The following is a 20,871-nucleotide window of genomic DNA, read 5'->3' as shown; positions in this document are numbered from 1 at the left end:
TATATATATATATATATATAGCCACATGCAGTTTAATGTTTGCTGATAGGTCATTGTTCTGGTTACAACTACTTTTTGAACTTTCTGCATTATCATCTCCTTTTAAGCATGGCATATAGAAGTTGTAGTGATAATTAGCAAGGACATATCTGCACATTTTTGATGGTTATAATAGACACTTGTTAAATGAATGAACTCTAGGTTAAATCTGAATCCTCCAATTCTACCTCATCAGCTTCTGATTTTTCTGAAGGACAAGAGCAACACATTAGATAGATTTAGGAATATATCATGGAGAATGTAGAAGATGTCACGTTTACCATTATTTTTGTGCACTGTTCAACTACTGTCCCCCTTTCTCAAAATGTAAGAAAATATGACTGTCAGGTGAAATCTCCTTTAACTTCCTGTATGCCAGTAGTAGTTCTCTACAACCCTATGCTTTCTTATCCTCTTTCCTTCAGCTTAGAGAAAAGTTTTCACTTTGACATTACAGATCCCAGCCCATCCACTGGGTCCTTGACTCAGTCTCCTATCTTCTCCAGGGCCATGTCTCACCTGCCATTCTTTTCTTATATTTCCAACCTCTGCTTATCCATTGTGTTTTTTCTTTGTTTTTAATTGCTCATTTCACTCAATTTGTCATGCTACATTTGTCTGTAGTTGCTATCCATTTTATGCTTTCCTGATCTAAGTCCTCAGAAGTGTCCTTCACTTACTTTCCTCACTTACTTCCAGTCTTCACTTACTTTCTTCACTTCCAGTCTTTGCTTACTTTCTTCTCATTCACTCTTCAGTCCGTTGCAATAAGTTCTTTGTCTGCCACCCTGTCCAATTGATGAAAACTGCTCTGGATAAACCTGCTATGAATGAGGTAACTTATCTTTTTTGTTGCTTTTTTAAATTAGCAATTCCAACAGATATTTTTTCAACCTATTGTTTTGGTGGACTTTTTTGCTTCATGTATGTAACTCTTCTTGAAACTGTTTCCTTTACTTTTATGACACAATCGTTTTTTTCTTGTACCTTTTAAATTGTTCCTTCTCTATTTGCTTAATGACTTTATATCTTCAAATATTGATCCTATTCAGGGTACCTTTTTTGATCCTTTGTTTACTCAGTGCCCATACTCTCTCTCTGAGTGATTGTAACCATTTTTATGGTTTCTACTATCTATACACTGATAACTCCTAAAATGCATTTTCAGCCTAGACCTTCTCCCCGGTCTTAGGCTTATGTGAACAGTTTCTAAAGGATCATCTCTGACTAGATTTTCTCCAGCTGCCTCAGAGTTTACATGACTAAACCTGAACTTTTTGTAGTCTCTCCTAAGCCAGTTCTTCTATCTTTTTACTATTTCAGTTGGTAGCACCATAATCTACCTTGTCACCTAAGTCAGAACTATGGAATGCATTTATTCATACTTCCACTTCATTGCCCGTATTCAGTCAATAAGCTGGTCTCCAGATTACATGTTGATATTTTGTGTTTATTTTCCCAGTCAGTCCTTTTCTTTCTCTTCCACTGCAGCTGCTTAGTTCATTTCACTCTTCACCGATGTTGGGACTAATAGAAGTGTTTTCAGTTGATCTCTCAATGTTTTATCATGTTCTCCTCAAATAAGACCTTCCTATAACCAACAGAATGATGAAATTGAAATAAGACCATTTCATTTTTCTGCATTACAACTTTCAGTGCCTCATTCCTGCTCCCACTGCTGACAGTAATATTTCTCATACTTAGTTTCATAGATATGTGTGTGTGCTTCAGAATATTCAATGAGAACGTTTCAATTTGGTTTGTGCGTTTTACTGATAATCATTTTAAAAACAACCACCACTTTGTGTTTATGATGGCATATCTGTCAAAGAGTGACCTAGAGTAATTAGATTTAGCTTTAAATGCAGTATTTTTCAGCCAATATGAGGAAATTCTAGAAGTTATAGACATAGTTTCATGGATCTATACCACATACACACATATGTACATACACAGGTACATATACATGTATATACACATATATACACACATATATGATATACATACACAGAGATAGGTAGATATCTGTATATATTTATATTTGTATATCAGATATTTTATGTGTGTATCTGCATAATTTTTCCAAAGGGGTCTTAATATTATTCAAGTTGGAAATTCACTCTACACTTTATAGGATGAATTGTAAGGTTCTTAATATGTCTTGTGTTATCTTTTATGATCTGCCGTCTACATTATGTATCTTAGTCTCTTATACTTTCTGTGGAAGCAGCATCAAATTACTTGAGAGTCCCCATAAACACAAATGCTATTATTTTTCCTGTTGTATTTATGCGTTTACACTTACCCCTTAGGTGTATGGAATTATCTTGCCTTCTCTCTTCTCCTAACTTTAACTTTGAACTCCTACTTTATAAGTAGTTCCATCATGACCTCTTCCAGGATACACTTATCTAACAAGGTAGGCTGTTCAGTAGCCCTCCTGATTTTATAGTTCCCTCGGCAAATCTCTATGTCTGGGTACACCTTATTGCTTTGTAGTTACTTATTGGATTCACTACCAGACTGTGACTTTCTTCAGGTCTTGTGGCTTTCTTCTCTGCATTTTTCAAGCATGGTATTGTAATTGAATGAAGGATAATGACCTGAAAATACATGAATGAATCACCTTTCCACCCATGAAGATAAAGACCTTTTTTCTACAGTCATTTCAATTTCTTTCACAGTTTTTTCTTTACTCAGTTTTTACACTACTGCTTGTTAAATGCTTAATGTGTATTTATATACTTCATTTCTTATTTTAAATAAGTATCAATGGCTAGTTTTACATGAAGAAATTTCAGCTTCATGAAGATAATCCTTCTATTCCTTTATTTTTCAGGAAACCTATCTTCCCAGTTGGAGGCTCAGGAACCTAAGAGTTCTGAAAGTACATTAACTTCGATGGAAGATTCTGGATGTGATTTGTCAAATGAGCAGAGAACTGAATTCTCAGACCTGTCCCAGCACTTTGTAGAAAGCTGTACCCCCACTCACTTTCCACCACTGCCTCTTGTGAAAAGACCTTGTGCTATCCTGCAAAATCCTTTGTCTTCTCACATGCAATTCTTGCAACATCTTCTTGAATTAAAGAACTTGACAGAATCAGGTAATCTTAAAAGAGACTTAACCCACTTTGAAAAAGACTCTTCCACAGTCTCTGATTCTGTTTTCAGTTGCTGGATGGCCTGATCAGTTTTACCATAATCCCAAACTTCCTTTTTCAAGATTTTGGACAGAGGCTGTTGGTACTTTAGCTAGTCTCATCAGTGACTGTAACTTGTCTAGTCATATTCTTAAAAAGTGTTCCAAGAAGTTGGAAGAATTTGAGAAAACCCTACTACATGCTATTTTAGGAAACAATCATATAAATCGGGTAAGTAATAAATCCCTCTTTTATTCATAAATTGCTAGTAATTTTAGTGAGCATCTCTTTGGGTAATGTCTGTTGTTGTCCCTTAGCCTTGTGGTTCAAGGAGTACCTTAGTGGGTCTTTTTCTGCAGCTGTCTGCAGCTCTTATCTGTCATGATGTCTCCACCTCTAGCCTCTGATTTCTACAACATAGTTTTCTGCATAGATGCCTTTGCTTCAAGCTTGTTCTTCTCTGCTTTGAATTACTTTCTCTGTTTTATTATCAGCACCCTTGGATTCTTTTCTTCTTATGTTTTCCCTTTTCTGTTTCTATTTCCTGTTGTTCAAAAAGTCTCAAAACTTTTGAGAAAACCACTAACAAATAAGGTTTTCTAAACTTAACTTCTGTGAGTGTTAAATTCCTCATAATGGATTCTCTGTACTGTATTGAATTTGCTGTTTTTCTGGCATTGACTGGCAAATGCCTTGGGGTTGAGGAATATTTTTCTCTTCTTTTGACCTTTCCCTTGTAAGTGGCAAATGCCTCCTGGACCCTCTGCAGGTGTGGGTGAATTGAATAAATTGGCTAAGGAGCACATAATATAAAGCTTTATTATGTTTTTTTCTTATTTATTTAACATGGCTTAGGAAGATTTACTCAGGGATTCTTTTTTAACAAGTGACATTGAGATAACCTGAAGTTGTTTTGTTGTTTGGCTCTTGAGACATGGTAGAGAATTTCTTTTTCAAATTATTTCTGCCTTCTTTGCCATCTGATCCTTTTACTGGGAAATTCCAAATGGCTTTACATTTTAATCCTCTTGAATTGACTACCAAAATATAATAGAATAAACCAAAAGGTCTATCTAACTTATTTACTATATTTCACTATAGGAAAAAGGTTATTGGAGCTTGTTTCTTTGGATACATTATTGTTAAATATTTGCCTCAGTGCTATGATCTAACATTTAGAGTTTTTGTACAGTGGAGGCTTTGAGTTTTCAAAATTTTGATAAAATTTGCACTGCTAAACCAATTTGTTTCATGTACAGCTGTTCTTTCCTTCTCTATTAAGGTATGATTTGATCAATATTTTATAAACTTTATGATTAAGCTTTTGGCATTTGTGAAAGATATTGAATTTTCTGTCTGGAAAATGGAAATCTTTTTCTTTTGGACATGGCCAATCAGGAATTAAATATCAAATTTGCCATAGTTGTATCTGAGATATAAAATCCATTTCTAAACCATCAAAATATCTTAAATACTTCATATTTTTTAAACTTCTTTTTATACTTTTGCTTTCTTTTAAAAACTACTTTAAGCAGTCTTTGTGTAACTTGGAACCTTGAAGATACTGGCGTTTATATTCCACATCAGAGTTACTGAATGATGCAAATATTTTCCAGTCTAGTCTTTGCCTTTATATATATGTATTGGAGGTTGATATGACTTACTCCTACACAAGAGTAACCTTGGGAATTGTATGGAAGGAGGAGTATGTGTAGAATAAACTACACATAAACTTGTGAAATTCCTCTTTACTCTTTCCTCCACCTTCCTCAAGTAGATGGACAGAGTCTTGGAGGTGCAAGCTGTGCTGCCTGGGATTGGTGGAGGGGTGACATAAGCACTTCCTTGGTTGCCTCAGTTGGTATCTCGCTAGGTTCCATGCACTCCAAGTTCCCTGACTCTGAGCCCAGCACAGCACCAAGACTTGTGCAGGAATTGCACTCCTTGTGGTCTAGGTTGCCCTTCATGTTTATTTATAACCCCAAAATAGTTTAGTCCATGGTGGCAGGGCTTGCCAAAACTCAGGTTCCAACTGCGACAGTTACCCCTATAAGAAAGCCATTCATTCACTTGTTCTTCTACTGTTGGCCAACTGTTCAGCAATGGCTGGCACGATGGCAAGTGACATAAGAAATATATACTTCATCCATAGAACCACCTATACCATCACAAGTTTGAAATGAAAACTATAGTTTTCATTTCTTGTAGAGACTTCCTGGTTTTGGTATCAGGATAATCCTGACCTCATAAAATGTGTTTGGAAGTGGACCTTTTTATTTTCAGGAAGAGTTTAAGAAAGATTGTTCTTAATTCCTCTTTGAATGTTTGGTAGGATTCACCTGTGTGGTCATCAGATTATTTGTTGGGAGCCTTTTTTTTTTTTTAGATGGAGTCTTACTCTGTCACCAGGCTGGAGTGCAGTGGCACTGCAACCTCCACTTCCTGGGTTCAGGCGATTCTCCTGCCACAGCCTCCAGAGTAACTGGGACTACAGGCGCATGCCACCACGCCCAGCTAATTTTTGTGTTTTTAGTAGAGATGGGGTTTCACCATATTGACCAGGATGGTCTCAACCTCTTGACCTCATGATTTGCCCATGTCGGCCTCCCAAAGTGCTAGGATTACAGGCATGAGCCACCACATCCGGCCTGTTGGGAGACTTTTGATTGCTGATTCAATCCCCTTATTTGTTACTGGTCTTTTCAGGCTTTCTGTTTCTTCCTGATTCAGTTTTGGTAAGTTGCATATTTTTAGGAATTTATCCATTTCTTATAAGTCATCCAGATTGTTGGCATATAATTGTTCATCACACTTCCCCTATGATCCATTTTCTGTCTAAGGCATCCATTATAATATCTCCTTTTTGATTTCTGATTTTGTCTTCTTTTTCTTTTCTTACTCTAGGTAAGGGTTTGTCAATTATTTTATCTTTTCAAAAGGCAAACTCGTAGATTTTTTGTATTTTTAAACTGTTTCCTTGTTCACAATTTATTTTTTTGCTCCAATCTTTATTATTCTCTTTCTTCTGCTTATTTTGGGCTTAGTTTATTCTTTGTAGTGGAGTTTAATACCTCAATTACAATAATGGATGGAACATCCAGACAGAAAAATCAATAAAGAAACAACTGACTTGAACGACGCTGTAGAGTAAATGGATTTAATTGACCTATACATAACTTTCCACTCAACAGCAGAAGAATACACATTCTTCTCAAGTGCACACAGAATGTTCTCCAGGATAAATGAAATTTTAGGTCACAAAACATGTCTTAACCATTTTAGAAGTTCAAAAGCTTTCTAGATGTTTCTTTCTGACCACAATATAATGAAATTAGAATTCAACAACAATATGTAAAATGGTAAAATTTACAAGTATGTAGAAACTAAAAAATAAAATTTTGAACAAACTTTGTGTCAAAGAAGAAATCAAAGGGAAATTCAAAAGTATCTCAAGACAAACAAAAATGGAAACAGAATTTACCAAAACCTGTGGGATGCAGCAAAAGTAGTAATAAGGAAATTTATAAGGATAAATGTCTACATAAAAAAATAAGAATCTTAAGTGAACAAGTTTTAAATGATTTTTAGCACAGAGATTAATAGCTGGAATTAGAATTCTGAAGCTTTTACTCACTAGCTATGACCTTAGATAAGTTAACTAACTTCCACGTTCTACATCTGTAAAATGTAGGTAATAAATGTGACTTCATAGGGCTAAATACTTAGCATAATATCTGACAACATATAAAAACTTAATAAGTGTTTCTTTTTGTTACGTTTCTCTTGAGGAAGTGATTATATCTCATTTTCTCCACTATGCCCAAGACAATGTTGAGTTTGTTGTAGCAGCAACGTGAGGTATTTTTTTGAATTGAAAATAAGATAATGAAAAGAAGTGACAACTTATATTTCGTATACCCTCATAAACTTAAATACCATCAGCTGATTTTCTAAGCAGCAGCTCTTTTTAATACCATGGCATTCCTGAAACACCTCCATATATATTAGGAAGTTGTATATTATCTTTTTGTGTCACTATTTTCCACAGCTACAGCTTCCAATTGGCCAATGAGCTTAGTAGGGCATAGTGGATATTTTTCTTTCTGTTTTAATTATGGAAAGTCCTTTGTAAATTTAACTATTTGAATGTCATGGTTTTAATTACTCTTTCCACTGGTCTCTTCCTATAGAGCTGTGCCATGTTGCATCTCTGATATAGCATTTTGAAGTTGGCGATTCCCTCTTATACTGTCAGTTTTGCTTCAGTCACAGTCATTTGTGCTTAGATCATTTCAGGCAGTTTATGGATAAATCTGAAGATGATGGATCATGAAATCAGATTTTTTTTTTTTTTAGGCAGAGTCTCTCTCTGTTGCCCAGGCTGGAGTGCAGTGGCGTGATCTCGGCTCACTGCAAGCTCTGCCTCCTGGATTCACGCCATTCTCCTGCCTCAGCCTCCTGAGTATCTGGGACTACAGGTTCCTGCCACCACACCTGGCTAATTTTTTTTGTATTTTTAGTACAGACAGGGTTTCACCGTGTTAGCCAGGATGATCTTGATCTCCTGATCTCATGTTCCACCCACCTCAGCCTCCCAAAGTGTTGGGGTTACAGGCGTGAGCCACCATGCCCAGCTGAAATCAGTTTTTTTTTTTTTTCTAGTATGTATCCCTTAGTCGTATCTTGAAACTTATTCATGCCATAATTGTATTGACCAGTAAAATTTGTTGACTTTTTAATTTAATTCTGCTCAGGTAGCAGTATTTGTTGTATGTTTCTCTGCTGCAAGTTAGGACACTGTTTTAGTAATAACACTGGCTTTTCTTCCTGTGCTAACTTTCCAACAGCCTTATCCTCTGTGTTTGTGATTTTTTATGGTCATGGCTATTAACCAGTTACTTAACCAGTCTGCTTTGTTTGAGAATATTCCTTGGGAAATATAAAGGAAGTCTAAGGTTAAGGGTCATTTCATCCTTGTGCATAGCTGTATTAAAACAAACAAACAAACAAACAGAAAACAGCTGGGTGCAGTGGCTCACACCTGTAATCCCAGCACTTTGGGAGGCCGAGGCGGCCGGATCATGAGGTCAAGAGATAGAGACCATTCTGGCCAACATTGTGAAACCCTGTCTTTACTAAAACTACAAAATTAGCTGGGCATGGTGGTGTGCGCCTGTAGTCCCAGCTGCTTGGGAAGCTGAGGCAGGAGAATCGCTGGAACCCAGGAGGCAGAGGTGGCAGTGAGCCGAGATCTCACCACTGCACTCCAGCCTGGTGACTCAGTGAGACTCCCTCAATAAATAACAGAAAAAGTCAGGCACGGTGGCTCATCCCTGTAATCCCAGTACTTTGGGAGGCTGAGGTGGGTGGATCACTTGAGCCCAGGAGTTTGAGACCATCCTGGGCAACATGGTGAGACCCTGTTTCTACAAAAAGTACAAAAAAACTTAGCCAGGCATGGTCTTGCGTGCCTGTAGTCCCAGCTACTCACGAGTCTGAGGTGAGAGGATTGCTTGAGCCCAGGAGGCAGAGGTTGCAGTGAAAACAGATCACATGACAGCGCTCTAGCCTGGACCACAGAGGAAGAAACTGACACACACACACACACACACACACACACACACACACATATAAAAGGAAAAATATGGGTTAATGTTCCTGCAATTTTACTTTAATTAGATAAACATTTACTGAAACAGTTGTATCATAAACCAGAATTGTAATACTTCTTTTGATCACTACATCAGTATATAAATCAAACATTTTCTGAATTTTCAAAGCAGTGTTTAACTTTCATTGCTCATGCAGAGGAAGGAGGAAGAGACAGAACGGAACTTTCTTCAATTTACTTTCAAAGTATACTATACATTTAAATACCTCTTATTAAAATAATAGCAGTCTTCCTATTATGCTTTATAGTATATAAAGTACTTTCACATGGAACTTATTCTCTCTGTGTCATGGTTGTTATTACTGCCTTCAGTTTATAGATGAGAAAATTGAGGTCAGGCAGGTTAATGAATTCACTGGAAGTACTTAACCAGTACTAGAAGACCTAGGTCTCATGTTCAGGTATATGATGCTGAATATTTTCCTCATGGTATTATGTCATATTTCCATCATTAATTTTTACAGTTTTCTAGATTTTTTTCCTAAGTGCAAAAGAAATAAACTTTTGTTAATGCATTAAAGAAAATATTCATTGGTAATGAAAGACCTTAGTGACATTTTTCTAAATTGTATAAAGATAATATTTACACTGGTTTGGTTAAATTGCTAAATTATATTATGTGTAAAAATTTATGTTTATAGGACTGGGCATGGTGGCTCATGCCTGTAATCCCAGCACTTTGGGAGGCTGAGGCAGGTGGATCATCGGAGGTCTGGAGTTCGAGACCAGCCTGGCCAACATGGCAAAACTCCATCTCTAGTAAAAATACAAAAATTATCCAGACGTGGTGGCACGTGCCTGTAGTCCCAGCTACTTGGGAGAATGAGGCAGGAGAATTGCTTGAACCTGGGAGGCAGAGGTTGCAGTGAACTGACATCGTGCCACTGCACTCCCTTGTGGGTGACAGAGCAAGACTCTGTCTCAAAAAAAAAAAAAAAAAAAAAAAAAAAAAAAAAAAAAAAATTGTATACAGACAGCAAAAGGAGAAAGAAAAGTCCTGTTCTGTGGTACAATATAAGGTCACCTGTTTCTTGTTCTTTTTTATTGGCTATAAACAACAGTCTTTTGGAAACTTGATAATTGCATATACAACCTTGTCATCTTAGTTTCTAATTGAATATAAGTTATATGGTTTTGCTTGTGTGCACATAAAAATAAAACTGTCAAAGGAGGCAGAGCAAGATACTCGAACACAGTAGCAATTGCTGCACCCCCTTTGCCTCCACAGGAACACTAAATTGAACAACTGTCCACACAGGAAAGGACCTTCATGAGAACCAAAAATCAGGTGAGCTATAATAGTACCTGATTTTAACATTACATGAAGGAAAGAGTCATGGAAGAGGGCAGGAAAATCTGTCTTGAATTGCCTACACCACCCCTTCCCTATTCCCTGGCAGCAGCCATATGGCACAGAAAGATGATCTGTGTGTTTGAGGTAGAGAGAATATACTGATTGTGGGACCTTGCTTTGCAACTTATTGCTGTCCTATCAGTGGGAAGCAACAGGGGGCAGAACTCAGCTTGTGCCCATAGAGGCAACATTTATACTAGGCCTGGCCAGAGGCAAATCATCCATCCTAGCAATTGGAACCTGAGTTTTGGCAAGTCCTGCCACCATGGGCTAAAGTGTTCTGGGGTTCTAAATAAAACATGAAAGGCAACCTAGACCACAAGGACTGCAATTCGTGCACAAGTCCTGGTGCTGTGCTGGGATTGGAGCCAGGGAACTTGGAGTGCATGGAACCTAGTGAGATACCGGCTGAGACTACAAAGGAAGTGCTTGTGTCACCCCTCCACCAACCCCAGGCAGTACAGATTGTATCTCCAAGACCCCTTCAATCTGCTTGAGGAAGGTGGAGGGGAAGAGGACCTTGTTTTGTAACTTGGATTCCTGCCCATCCACAGTAGAATAAGGCAACAGGCAGACTCCTAAGGCCCCCATCTCAGACCCTAGTCCCTGGATGACATTTCTAAACACACCATAGGCCAGAAGGGAACCCATTGCCTTGAAGGGAAGGGCCCAGTCCTGGCAGAATTTATCATGTGCTGAATAAAGAGCCCTTGGGCCCTGTATAATTAGTATTGGTAGCAGGCACTATTTACCACAGGCCTTGGGTGAGACCCAGACCCATGTTGGCTTCAGGTGTGACCCAGCACATTCCCAGCTGTGGTAACTTTGGGGAGAGACTACTTCTGCTTGAGAAAAGGAGACAGAAGAGTAAAGGGGTCTTTGTTTTGCAGCCTGAGTACAGCTTGGCCACAGTGGGGTAGAGCACCAAGAGATCGCCTGGGATAAACAAAATCAACAAACCTTTAGCTAGACTAAGAATAAAGAGGGAAGACCCAAGTAAAGATAATCAAAGACAAAAGAGGAGCCATTACAACCAATACCTCAGAAATTCAAAGTATCATTAGCAGCTACTGTGAGCAGCTATATGCCAATAAATTGGAAAACCTAGAATAATTATATAAATTCTTAACATACACAACCTACCAAGATTGAACCATGAAGAAATTTAAAGCCTGAATAGGCCAATAACAAGCAATGAGATTGGAGCCCTAATACAAAGTTTACAATGAGAATTATAAAACATTGCTCAAACAAATCATAGATGACATAAACAAATGGAAAACATCCCATGCTCATGGACAGGAAAAAATAATACCATTTAAATTTCTATACTGCCCAAAGCAGTTTGTACATTCAATGCTATTCCTGTCAAAATACCAATCACATTTTTCACAAAAAAAAATTTTTTAAAATTACACAGAACCAAAAAGAGCCCAAATACCCAAGGCAATTTTAAGCAAAAAGAACAAAGCTGGAGGTATCACATTACCTATGAACTACAGTGCAAGGCTACAGTAAACAAAACAGCAAGGTACTGGTATACAAACAGATGCATAAACCAATGGAATAGAATAGAGAGCTTAGAAATAATGCTCCACACCTCCAACCATCTGATGTTTGACCAAGTAGACAAAAACAAGCAATGGGGAGAGGACTCCCTACACATTAAATGGTATTGGGATAACTGGCTAGCCATATGCAGAAGATTGAAACTGGACCCCTTCCTTACATCATATATAAAAATCAACTGAAGAAGGACCAAAAACTTAAATGTAAAACAAAATAACTACTAAAACCCTGAGAGTTAACCTAGGAAATACTGTTCTGTACAGTGTTTCATGCTGAAGACACCAAAAGCAATTGCAAAAAAAGAAAAAATTGACAAATTGGATCCAATTAAACTTTAGAGCTTCTTCACAGCAAAATAAACTATCAACAGAGTAAATAGGCACCCTACAGGAAGGGAGAAAATATTTTCAAACTGTGCTCCGACAAAGGTCTTATTTATCCAGAGCCTATAAGGAACTTAAACAAATTTACAGGCAAAAAACAAACAACACTATTATGAAGTTGGAAAAGGACATGAATAGACACTTTTCAAAAGAAGACATACATGTGACTAACAAGCACATGAAAAAAATGCTCAACATGACTAATTAGAGAAATGCAAATCAAAACCATAATGAGATACCATCTCAACCAGTCTAAATGGCTGTTATTAAAAAATCAGAAAAAGATACTGGCAAGGTTGTGGAGAAAAGGAAACACTTATACATTGTTGGTGGGAGTGTAAATTAATTCAGCCATTGTGGAATGTATTGGGGTGATTTTCTAAAGAACTAAAAAGGAATTACTGTTTTGCCCGGAAATTTCATTATTGGGTATATACCCTAAGAAATATGAATTATTTTACTATAAAGACAGATGCATGCATATGTTAATTGCAGCACTATTCACAGTAGCAGAGACATGTAATCAACCTAAATGCCCATTAACAGTAAACTGGATAAGGAAAATATGGTACATATACACTGTGGAATACTATACAGTCATTAAAAGAACAAAATCACGTTTGTTGCAGCAACATGGATGGAACTGGAGACCATTATCCTTGGCAAACTAACAAAGCAACAGAAAATGAAATATTACATGTTCTCACTTAGAAATGTGAGCTAAATAGCAAGCACAGATGGACACAAGGAGGGTAACAATAGACACTGGATCCTACTGTAGGGTGGTTGGTAGGAGGAGGGAGAGAATTAGAAAAAATACCTATTGAGCACTATGCTTAGAACCTGGGTGATAAAATAATCGGTACACCAAAGCTCCATGACGAGTTTACTTATATAACAAACCTGCACCTGTACCCCTAAACCTAAAATAAGAGAAAATTATACCCCTGAAATTCTAATTATAGAAATTTATGTTATTATTTTATACATCATTCTTTTTGTGACTATCATAAAATAAACTTTAAACTGAAATAAAAGATAATTAATGGTGAAATTAAAAAGTCTCCCAGTGAAGAAAATCCCGGAATCAGTGACTTCACTTCTGAATTTTATCAGACATTTAATTCTGAACTAATACCAATCCTGTTTGGACTCTTCTGAAAAATAGAGGAGAAGAGGATATTTCCAAACTCATTCTAAAAGGCCAGTATTACCCTGAAAGCAAAACTAGACAAAGACACATCAAAAAAAGAAAACTACAGGCCAGTATCCCTCACGAACACTGTTACAAATTCCTCAACAAAAATCTAGCAAACCAAATTCCACAACACATTAAAAAGGTCATTCATCATGACCAAGTGTGATTTAACCCAGGATGCAAGGATGGTTCAGCATACACAAATCAATCAATGTGATACATCATATTATCAGAATGAATGACAAAAAACATTATTTCAATTGATGTGGAAAAAGCATATGATAACTTCAATATCCCTCCAGGATTAAAACTGTCAAAAAACTGGATATATTAATAGAAGGAACATACCTCAACAGAATAAAAGCCATATTTGACAGAGCCGCAGGCAGTATCATGCTGAATGGGAAAAAAACTGAAAGCCTTTCCTCTAAGATCTGGAAAATAACAAGGATATGCACTTTCAACATAGTATTGGAAGTTCTAGCTAGAAAAATCAGAAAAGAGAAATAAAGTGCATTCAGATTGGAAATTAATAATTCAGATTATTTTGGTTTGTAGATGATATGATCATTTATTTGAAAATATCTAAAGACTCCACAAGAAAACTATAAGAACTGAAGACAAATTTAGTAAATTTGCAGGATTCAAGATCAACATAGAGAAATCACTAGCATTTCTATATGCCAACAGTGAAAAATGTTAAAAAGAAATCAAGAAAGTAATGCCATTTATGATAGCTACAAATATAATAAAAGAACTGTGAATAAACTTAACTAAAGAAGTGAAAGATGTCTTCAATGAAAACTGTAAAACACTGATGAATAAAACAGGACGGGAAACACAGAAAAAATATATTTCATGTTCATGGATTGGAATAATCAGTATTGCTAAAATGTTCATGCTACCCCAGGCAATCTATAGATTCATTATAATCTCTTATCAAAATACCAATGGCATTTTTCAACAGAATAGAAAAAATAGTCCTAAACTTTATATGGAACCACAAAAGACCCAGAATAGCCAAAAGTATATGGGGCAAAAACAACAAAGATGGAGGAATCACATTACCACTATACTGGAGAGCTGTAGTCATCAAAGTAGTGTGGCACTGACATAGAAACACACACACAAATCAATGGAACAAAATAGAGAACCCAGAAATAAATCTACGCATCTACAGTGAACTCATTTTTGACAAAGGTGCCAAGAACATACGTTGGAGAAAGAACAGTATCTTCCATTAATGGTACTGGAAAAGCTGGATATCTGTATGTAAAGTAGTGGTACTAGACCCCTATCTGTCAACATATACAAAATCAAATCAAAGTAGATTAAAAATTAAATTTAAGATCTCAAACTATGAAGCAACATTGGGGAAACTTTCCAGCAAATTGGTCTGGGCAGAGGTTTCTTGAGTAACACCCCACAAGCAAAGGCAATCAAAGCAAAAATGGACAGACTGGATTGCATCAAGTTAAAAGCTTTTGCCTACCAAGGAAAACAATTAACAAAGTGAGAAGATGACCCACAGAATGGGAGGAAATATCTGTAAACTACTTATTTGACAAGGGACTAATAACTAGACTATATCAGCAGCTCAAACAACTCTATAGGAAAAACATCTAATAATCTGATTTTTAAATGGGCAAATATCTAAATAGACATTTCTCCAAAGAAATACAAATGGCAAACAGGTATATGAAAAAAGTCCTCAATATCATTGATCATCAGGAAAATGCAAATTAAAATCATAGTGAGATGTAATCTTACCTGAATTAAAATGGCTTTTTAAAAAAAGACAGATAATAACAACTGCTGGTGAGGATGTGGAGGGAAAAAACACCCTTGTACACTGTTGGTGTAAATGTAAATTCGTACAACCACTATGGAGAACAGTTTGGAGGTTTCTCAGAAGAATAAAAATGGAACTTCAAATGATCCAAGAGGAAGTTAAGTAGGTAAAGAACAGTTTGGAGGTTTTTCAGAAGAATAAAAATAGAACTTCAAATGATCCAGGAACCCCACTGCTAGGTATATACCCAGAAGAAAGGAAATCGGTACATCAAAGAGATATCTGCACTCTCATGTATACTGCAGCCTTATTCACAATAGCTAAAATTGGGGAGCAATCTAAGTGTTCATCATCAGATGAATGGATAAATAAAATGTAGTACATACACAGAATGAAGTACTAGTCAGCCATAAAAAAGAATGAGATCCCATCATTTGCAACAACATTGATGGAACTGGAGGCCGTTATTTTAAATGAAATAAATGAGACCCAGAAAAACAAACTTCGCATGTTCTTACTTATTTGTGGCATTTAAAAATTAAAACAGTTGAATCCATGGAGATAGAGAGTAAAATGATGTTTACCAAAGGCTGGTAAGCGAGGACTTAATTTAGATTGTTGGGACATAGAAGGCCTAATGCAGGAAGTAGCTTTTAAACAGGATGAGAGGAGGTTAAGTAGGTAGAGAGTTGGAGTAAGAATTTTTGTAGTCTAACATGTCATTCTAAGACAGTTATCATAGCATATGTGCCTGAGCCAGGATGTTATCTGAATATTTGAAAGGAAGCAGTGTTTTAAGGTTGAGAAAGAGGAGGGTAGAGAGCTACATAATGAGTTTAGAAAAATATAGACTGGAAAGGATTGGTATGTTGCCTATACTGTATTAGTTTTCTATGGCTGCTGTAACAAATTACCACAAACTAGTGCCTTAAAACAACAGAAAGAGGACAGGCATAGTGGCTCACGCCTGTAATCCCAGCACTTTGGGAGGCCGAGGCGGGCGGATCACGAGGTCAAGAGATTGAGACCATCCTGGCTAACATGATGAAACCCCGTCTCAACTAAAAATACAAAAAATTAGCCAGGCATGGTGGTGGGCACCTGTAGTACTAGCTACTCAGGAGGCTGAGGCAGGAGAATGGCGTGAACCCGGGAGGTGGAGCTGGCAGTGAGCCGAGATTGCGCCACTGCATTCCAGCCTGGGTGACAGAGCAAGCCTCCATCTCAAAAAAGAAAAAAAAAAAAAAAAAAAAAGAAAAAAGAAAGATACTCTCTCACAGTTCTGAGGCCAGGATTCTTAAATAATAGTGTATGCAGGGCCACACATCTTCCTGTAGCATGAAAGGAGAATCTTTCCTTGCCTCTTAATATCTTTTAGGGACTGCCAGCATTTCATGACTTGTGGCTGCATCTCTGTCTGCTCCATCTTCACATAATCTCTACCATTTGTCTAATATCTCTCTGCCTCTGTCTTACAAGAATATTTGCGATGACATTTAGGGACCACCTAGACAATTCAGGATTACCTCTTAATCTCAGATTCTTTATTTAATCACCTCTGGAAAGACCCTTTTTTCATTCTTCTTTCATTCTATAGGATTTGGGGGAACAGGTGGTGTTTGGTTACATGAATAAGTTCTTCAGTGGTGATTTCTAGGATTTTGGTTCACCCATCACTCAAGCAGTGTACAGTGTACCCAGTGCATGGTCTTTTATCCCTCAGCCCCCTCCCATCCTTTCCCCTGAGTCCCCAAAGTCCATTGTATCATTCTTACGCATTTGCGTCCTCATAGCATAACTCCCACGTATGAGTGAAAACATACAATATTTGGTTTTCCATTCCTGAGTTACTTCACCTAGAATAATGGTCTCTAATACCATCCAGGTTGATGTGAATGCCATTATTTCATTCCTTTTTATGGCTGTGTGGTATTTCATAGTATATTTATATACCACAATTTCTTTTTTTTTAAAATTATACTTTATGTTCTAGGGTACATGTGCACAACGTGCAGGTTTGTTGCATATGTATTCATGTGCCATGCTGGTGTGCTGCACCCATTAACTCATTTACATTAGGTATATCTCCTAATGCTATCCCTCCCCCCTGCCCCCACCCCACAACAGGCCCAGTGTGTGATGTTCCCCTTCCTGTGTCCAGGTGTTCTTATTGTTCAGTTCCTACCTATGAGTGAGAACATGTGGTGTTTGGTTTTCTGTTCTTGTGAATAGTTTCCTGAGAATGATGGTTTTCAGCTGCATCCATGTCCCTACAAAGGACATGAACTCATCCGTTTTTATGGCTGCATAGTTTTCCATGTGGTATATGTGCCACATTTTCTTAATCCAGTCTGTAATTGATAGACATTTGGGTTGGTTCCAAGTCTTTGCTATTGTGAATAGTGCCACAATACACATATGTGTGCATGTGTCTTTATAGCAGCATGATTTATAATCCTTTGGGTATATCCCCAGTAATGGGATGACTGGGTCAAATGGTGTTTCTAGTTCTAGATCCTTGAGGAATCGCCACACTGTCTTCCACAATGGTTGAACTAGTTTACAGTCCCACCAACAGTGTAAAAGTGTTCCTATTTCTCCACATCCTCTCCAGCACCTGTTGTTTCCTGACTTTTTAATGATCTCCATTCTAACCCGTGTGAGATGGTATCTCATTGTGGGTTTGATTTGTATTTCTCTGATGGACAGTGATGATGAGCATTTTTTCCTGTGTCTGTTGATTGCATAAATGTCTTATTTTGAGAAGTGTCTGTTCATATCCTTTGCCCACTTTTTGATGGGGTTGTTTGTTTTTTTCTTGTAGATTTGCTTGAGTTCTTTGTAGATTCTGGATATTAGCCCTTTGTCAGATGAGTAGATTGCAAAAATTTTCTCCCATTCTGTAGGTTTCCTGTTCACTCTGATGGTAGTTTCTTTTGCTGTGCAGAGGCTCTTTAGTTTAATTAGATCCCATTTGTCAATTTTGGCTTTTGTTGCCATTGCTTTTGGTGTTTTAGACAAGAAGTCCTTGCCCATGCCTATGTCCTGAATGGTACTACCTAGATTTTCTTCTAGGGTTTTTATGGTATTAGGTCTAACATTTAAGTCTCTAATCCATCTTGAATTAATCTTCGTATAAGGAGTAAGGAAAGGATCCAGTTTCAGCTTTCTACTTATGGCTAGCCAATTTTCCCAGCACCATTTATTAAATAGGGAATCCTTTCCCCATTTCTTGTTTCTCTCAGGTTTGTCAAAGATCAGATGGCTGTAGATGTGTGGTATTATTTCTGAGGACTCTGTTCTGTTCCATTGGTCTATATCTCTGTTTTGGTACCAGTACCATGCTGTTTTGGTTACTGTAGCCTTGTAGTATAGTTTGAAGTCAGGTAGCGTGACGCCTCCAGCTTTGTCCTTTTGACTTAGGATTGTCTTGGCAATGCGGGCTCTTTTTTGGTTCCATATGAACTTTAAAGCAGTTTTTTCCAATTCTGTGAAGAAACTCATTGGTAGCTTGATGGGGATGGCATTGAATCTATAAATAACCTTGGGCAGTATGGCCATTTTCACGATATTGATTCTTCCTATCCATGAGCATGGTATGTTCTTCCATTTGTTTGTGTCCTCTTTGATTTCACTGAGCAGTGGTTTGTAGTTCTCCTTGAAGAGGTCCTTTACATCCCTTGTAAGCTGGATTCCTAGGTATTTTATTCTCTTTGAAGCAATTGTGAATGGAAGTTCATTCCTGATTTGGCTCTCTGCTTGTCTGTTACTGGTGTATAAGAATGCTTGTGATTTTTGCACATTAATTTTGTATCCTGAGACTTTGCTGAAGTTGCTTATCAGCTTAAGGAGATTTTGGGCTGAGACGATGGGGTTTTCTAAATATACAATCATGTCATCTGCAAACAGGGACAATTTGACTTCTTCTTTTCCTAACTGGATACCCTTGATTTCTTTCTCTTGCCTGATTGCCCTAGCCAGAACTTCCAACACTATGTTGAATAGGAGTGGTGAGAGAGGGCATCCCTGTCTTGTGCCAGTTTTCAAAGGGAATTTTTCCAGTTTTTGCCCATTCAGTATGATATTAGCTGTGGGTTTGTCATAAATAGCTCTTATTATTTTGAGGTACGTTCCATCAATACCGAATTTATTGAGCGTTTTTAGCATGAAGGGCTGTTGAATTTTGTCAAAAGCCTTTTCTGCATCTATTGAGATAATCATGTGGTTCTTGTCTTTGGTTCTGTTTATATGCTGGATTACGTTTATTGATTTGCGAATGTTGAACCAGCCTTGCATCCCAGGGATGAAGCCCACTTGATCATGGTGGATAAGCTTTTTGATGTGCTGCTGAATCCGGTTTGCCAGTATTTTATTGAGGATTTTTGCATCAATGTTCATCAGGGATATTGGTCTAAAATTCTCTTTTTTTATTCTGTCTCTGCTAGGCTTTGGTACCAGGATGATGTTGGCCTCATAAAATGAGTTAGGGAGGATTCCCTCTTTTTCTATTGATTGGAATAGTTTCAGAAGGAATGGTACCAGCTCTTCCTTGTACCTGTGCTAGAATTCGACTGTGAATCTGTTTACTTGTTGATTTATGGGCATTTGGGCCGGTTTCATATGTTTGCAATTGCAAATTGTGCTGATATAAACATGGGTGTATATGTATGTATATATATTTTGTATTGTGACTTCTTTTCCTCTACGTGGTTACCCAGTAGTAGGATTGCTGGATCAAATGCTAGTTATACTTTTAGTTCTCTGAAGAATCTCAAAACTGTTTTCCAAAGCAGTTGTACTAGTTTCCATTCCCACCAGAAGTGTAAAAGTGTTCTCTTTTCACTGCATACATGCCAACATCTAGTATTTTTCTATTTTTTGGTTATGGCCATTCTTTCAGGGGCAAGGTGGTATTGCATTGTGGTTTTGATTTGTACTTCCCTGATCATTAGTGATGTTGAACATTTTTTCATGTTTCTTGACCATTTGTATATCTTCTTTTGAGAATTGTCTATTAATGTCTTTAGCCAACTTTTTGATGGGATTTATTTTTCTTGCCGATTTGTTGAGTTCCTTGTAGATTCTGGCTATTAGTCCTTTGTTGGATGTATAGATTGCAAGGATTTTGTCTCAGTCTCTGGGTTGTCTGTTTACTGTGCTGATTGTTTCTTTTGCTGTGCAGAAGCAAAGACCTTTTTCTAAATAAAGTGGTAACAGTCACAGATTCTAGGGACTTTATGTGAATATCTTTTGGGGGCTTTTTTCTGCTTACTGTACCTAACCAGTATTAATTTTCACTCTTACCCTTTGATTTTACTAAAATATCTGTGCCTTCCTCCAAGTAGACCATGCCGCTATCCATAGAGCTCCTTGGTCTAAGGATAATTCTAATTTAATCTCCTTTGCCAGGAATAGAAACTTGGTGCATTTCAGTCCAGTGAGCCCTCAGTAGTGGCTTCTTTCAGACTTCTGGGAACTTTTCTCCTCATTCTCTGGAAGATTATGAGAAGCAACTTTTATTTCTTTCTCTTGCTACTCTCTTGTGAAGGATGTAAAACTGGAACTCTTACAGTTATCTTGCTGCCATCTGAAAGGATAAACAGCCACATAAAGAAGGATAAAACCTAGAGAATCAAAGTAAATCTAAGCCAGAGCCATGTTAAGTCAACCCTGAAGTCTCTGCTGTTTCTGAATTTCCAATGATATGAGTCAGTGCATTTTGG

At 37.3% G+C, this 20,871-nt stretch overlaps 1 protein-coding gene across 1 annotated transcript in view; it reads left to right on the top strand.

Moving 5' to 3' along the window:
• The window catches only part of MEI4 (meiotic double-stranded break formation protein 4), a 123,940-nt gene that overhangs the window by 40,765 nt on the left and 62,304 nt on the right, over positions 1-20,871 (top strand). Inside the window, 3 exon segments of the mRNA XM_017874616.1 lie at positions 2,879-3,202; positions 3,205-3,228; positions 3,231-3,412. Of these exon segments, the coding sequence (XP_017730105.1) occupies positions 2,879-3,202; positions 3,205-3,228; positions 3,231-3,412 (530 nt within the window).

The sequence above is a fragment of the Rhinopithecus bieti genome, unplaced genomic scaffold (genome assembly GCF_001698545.2).
Source record: "Rhinopithecus bieti isolate Rb0 unplaced genomic scaffold, ASM169854v2 scaffold_8928, whole genome shotgun sequence".
NCBI lineage: Eukaryota > Metazoa > Chordata > Mammalia > Primates > Cercopithecidae > Rhinopithecus > Rhinopithecus bieti.
The sequence above is the reverse complement of the archived record's forward strand: the minus strand, read 5'-3'. Positions and strand labels throughout refer to the sequence as shown.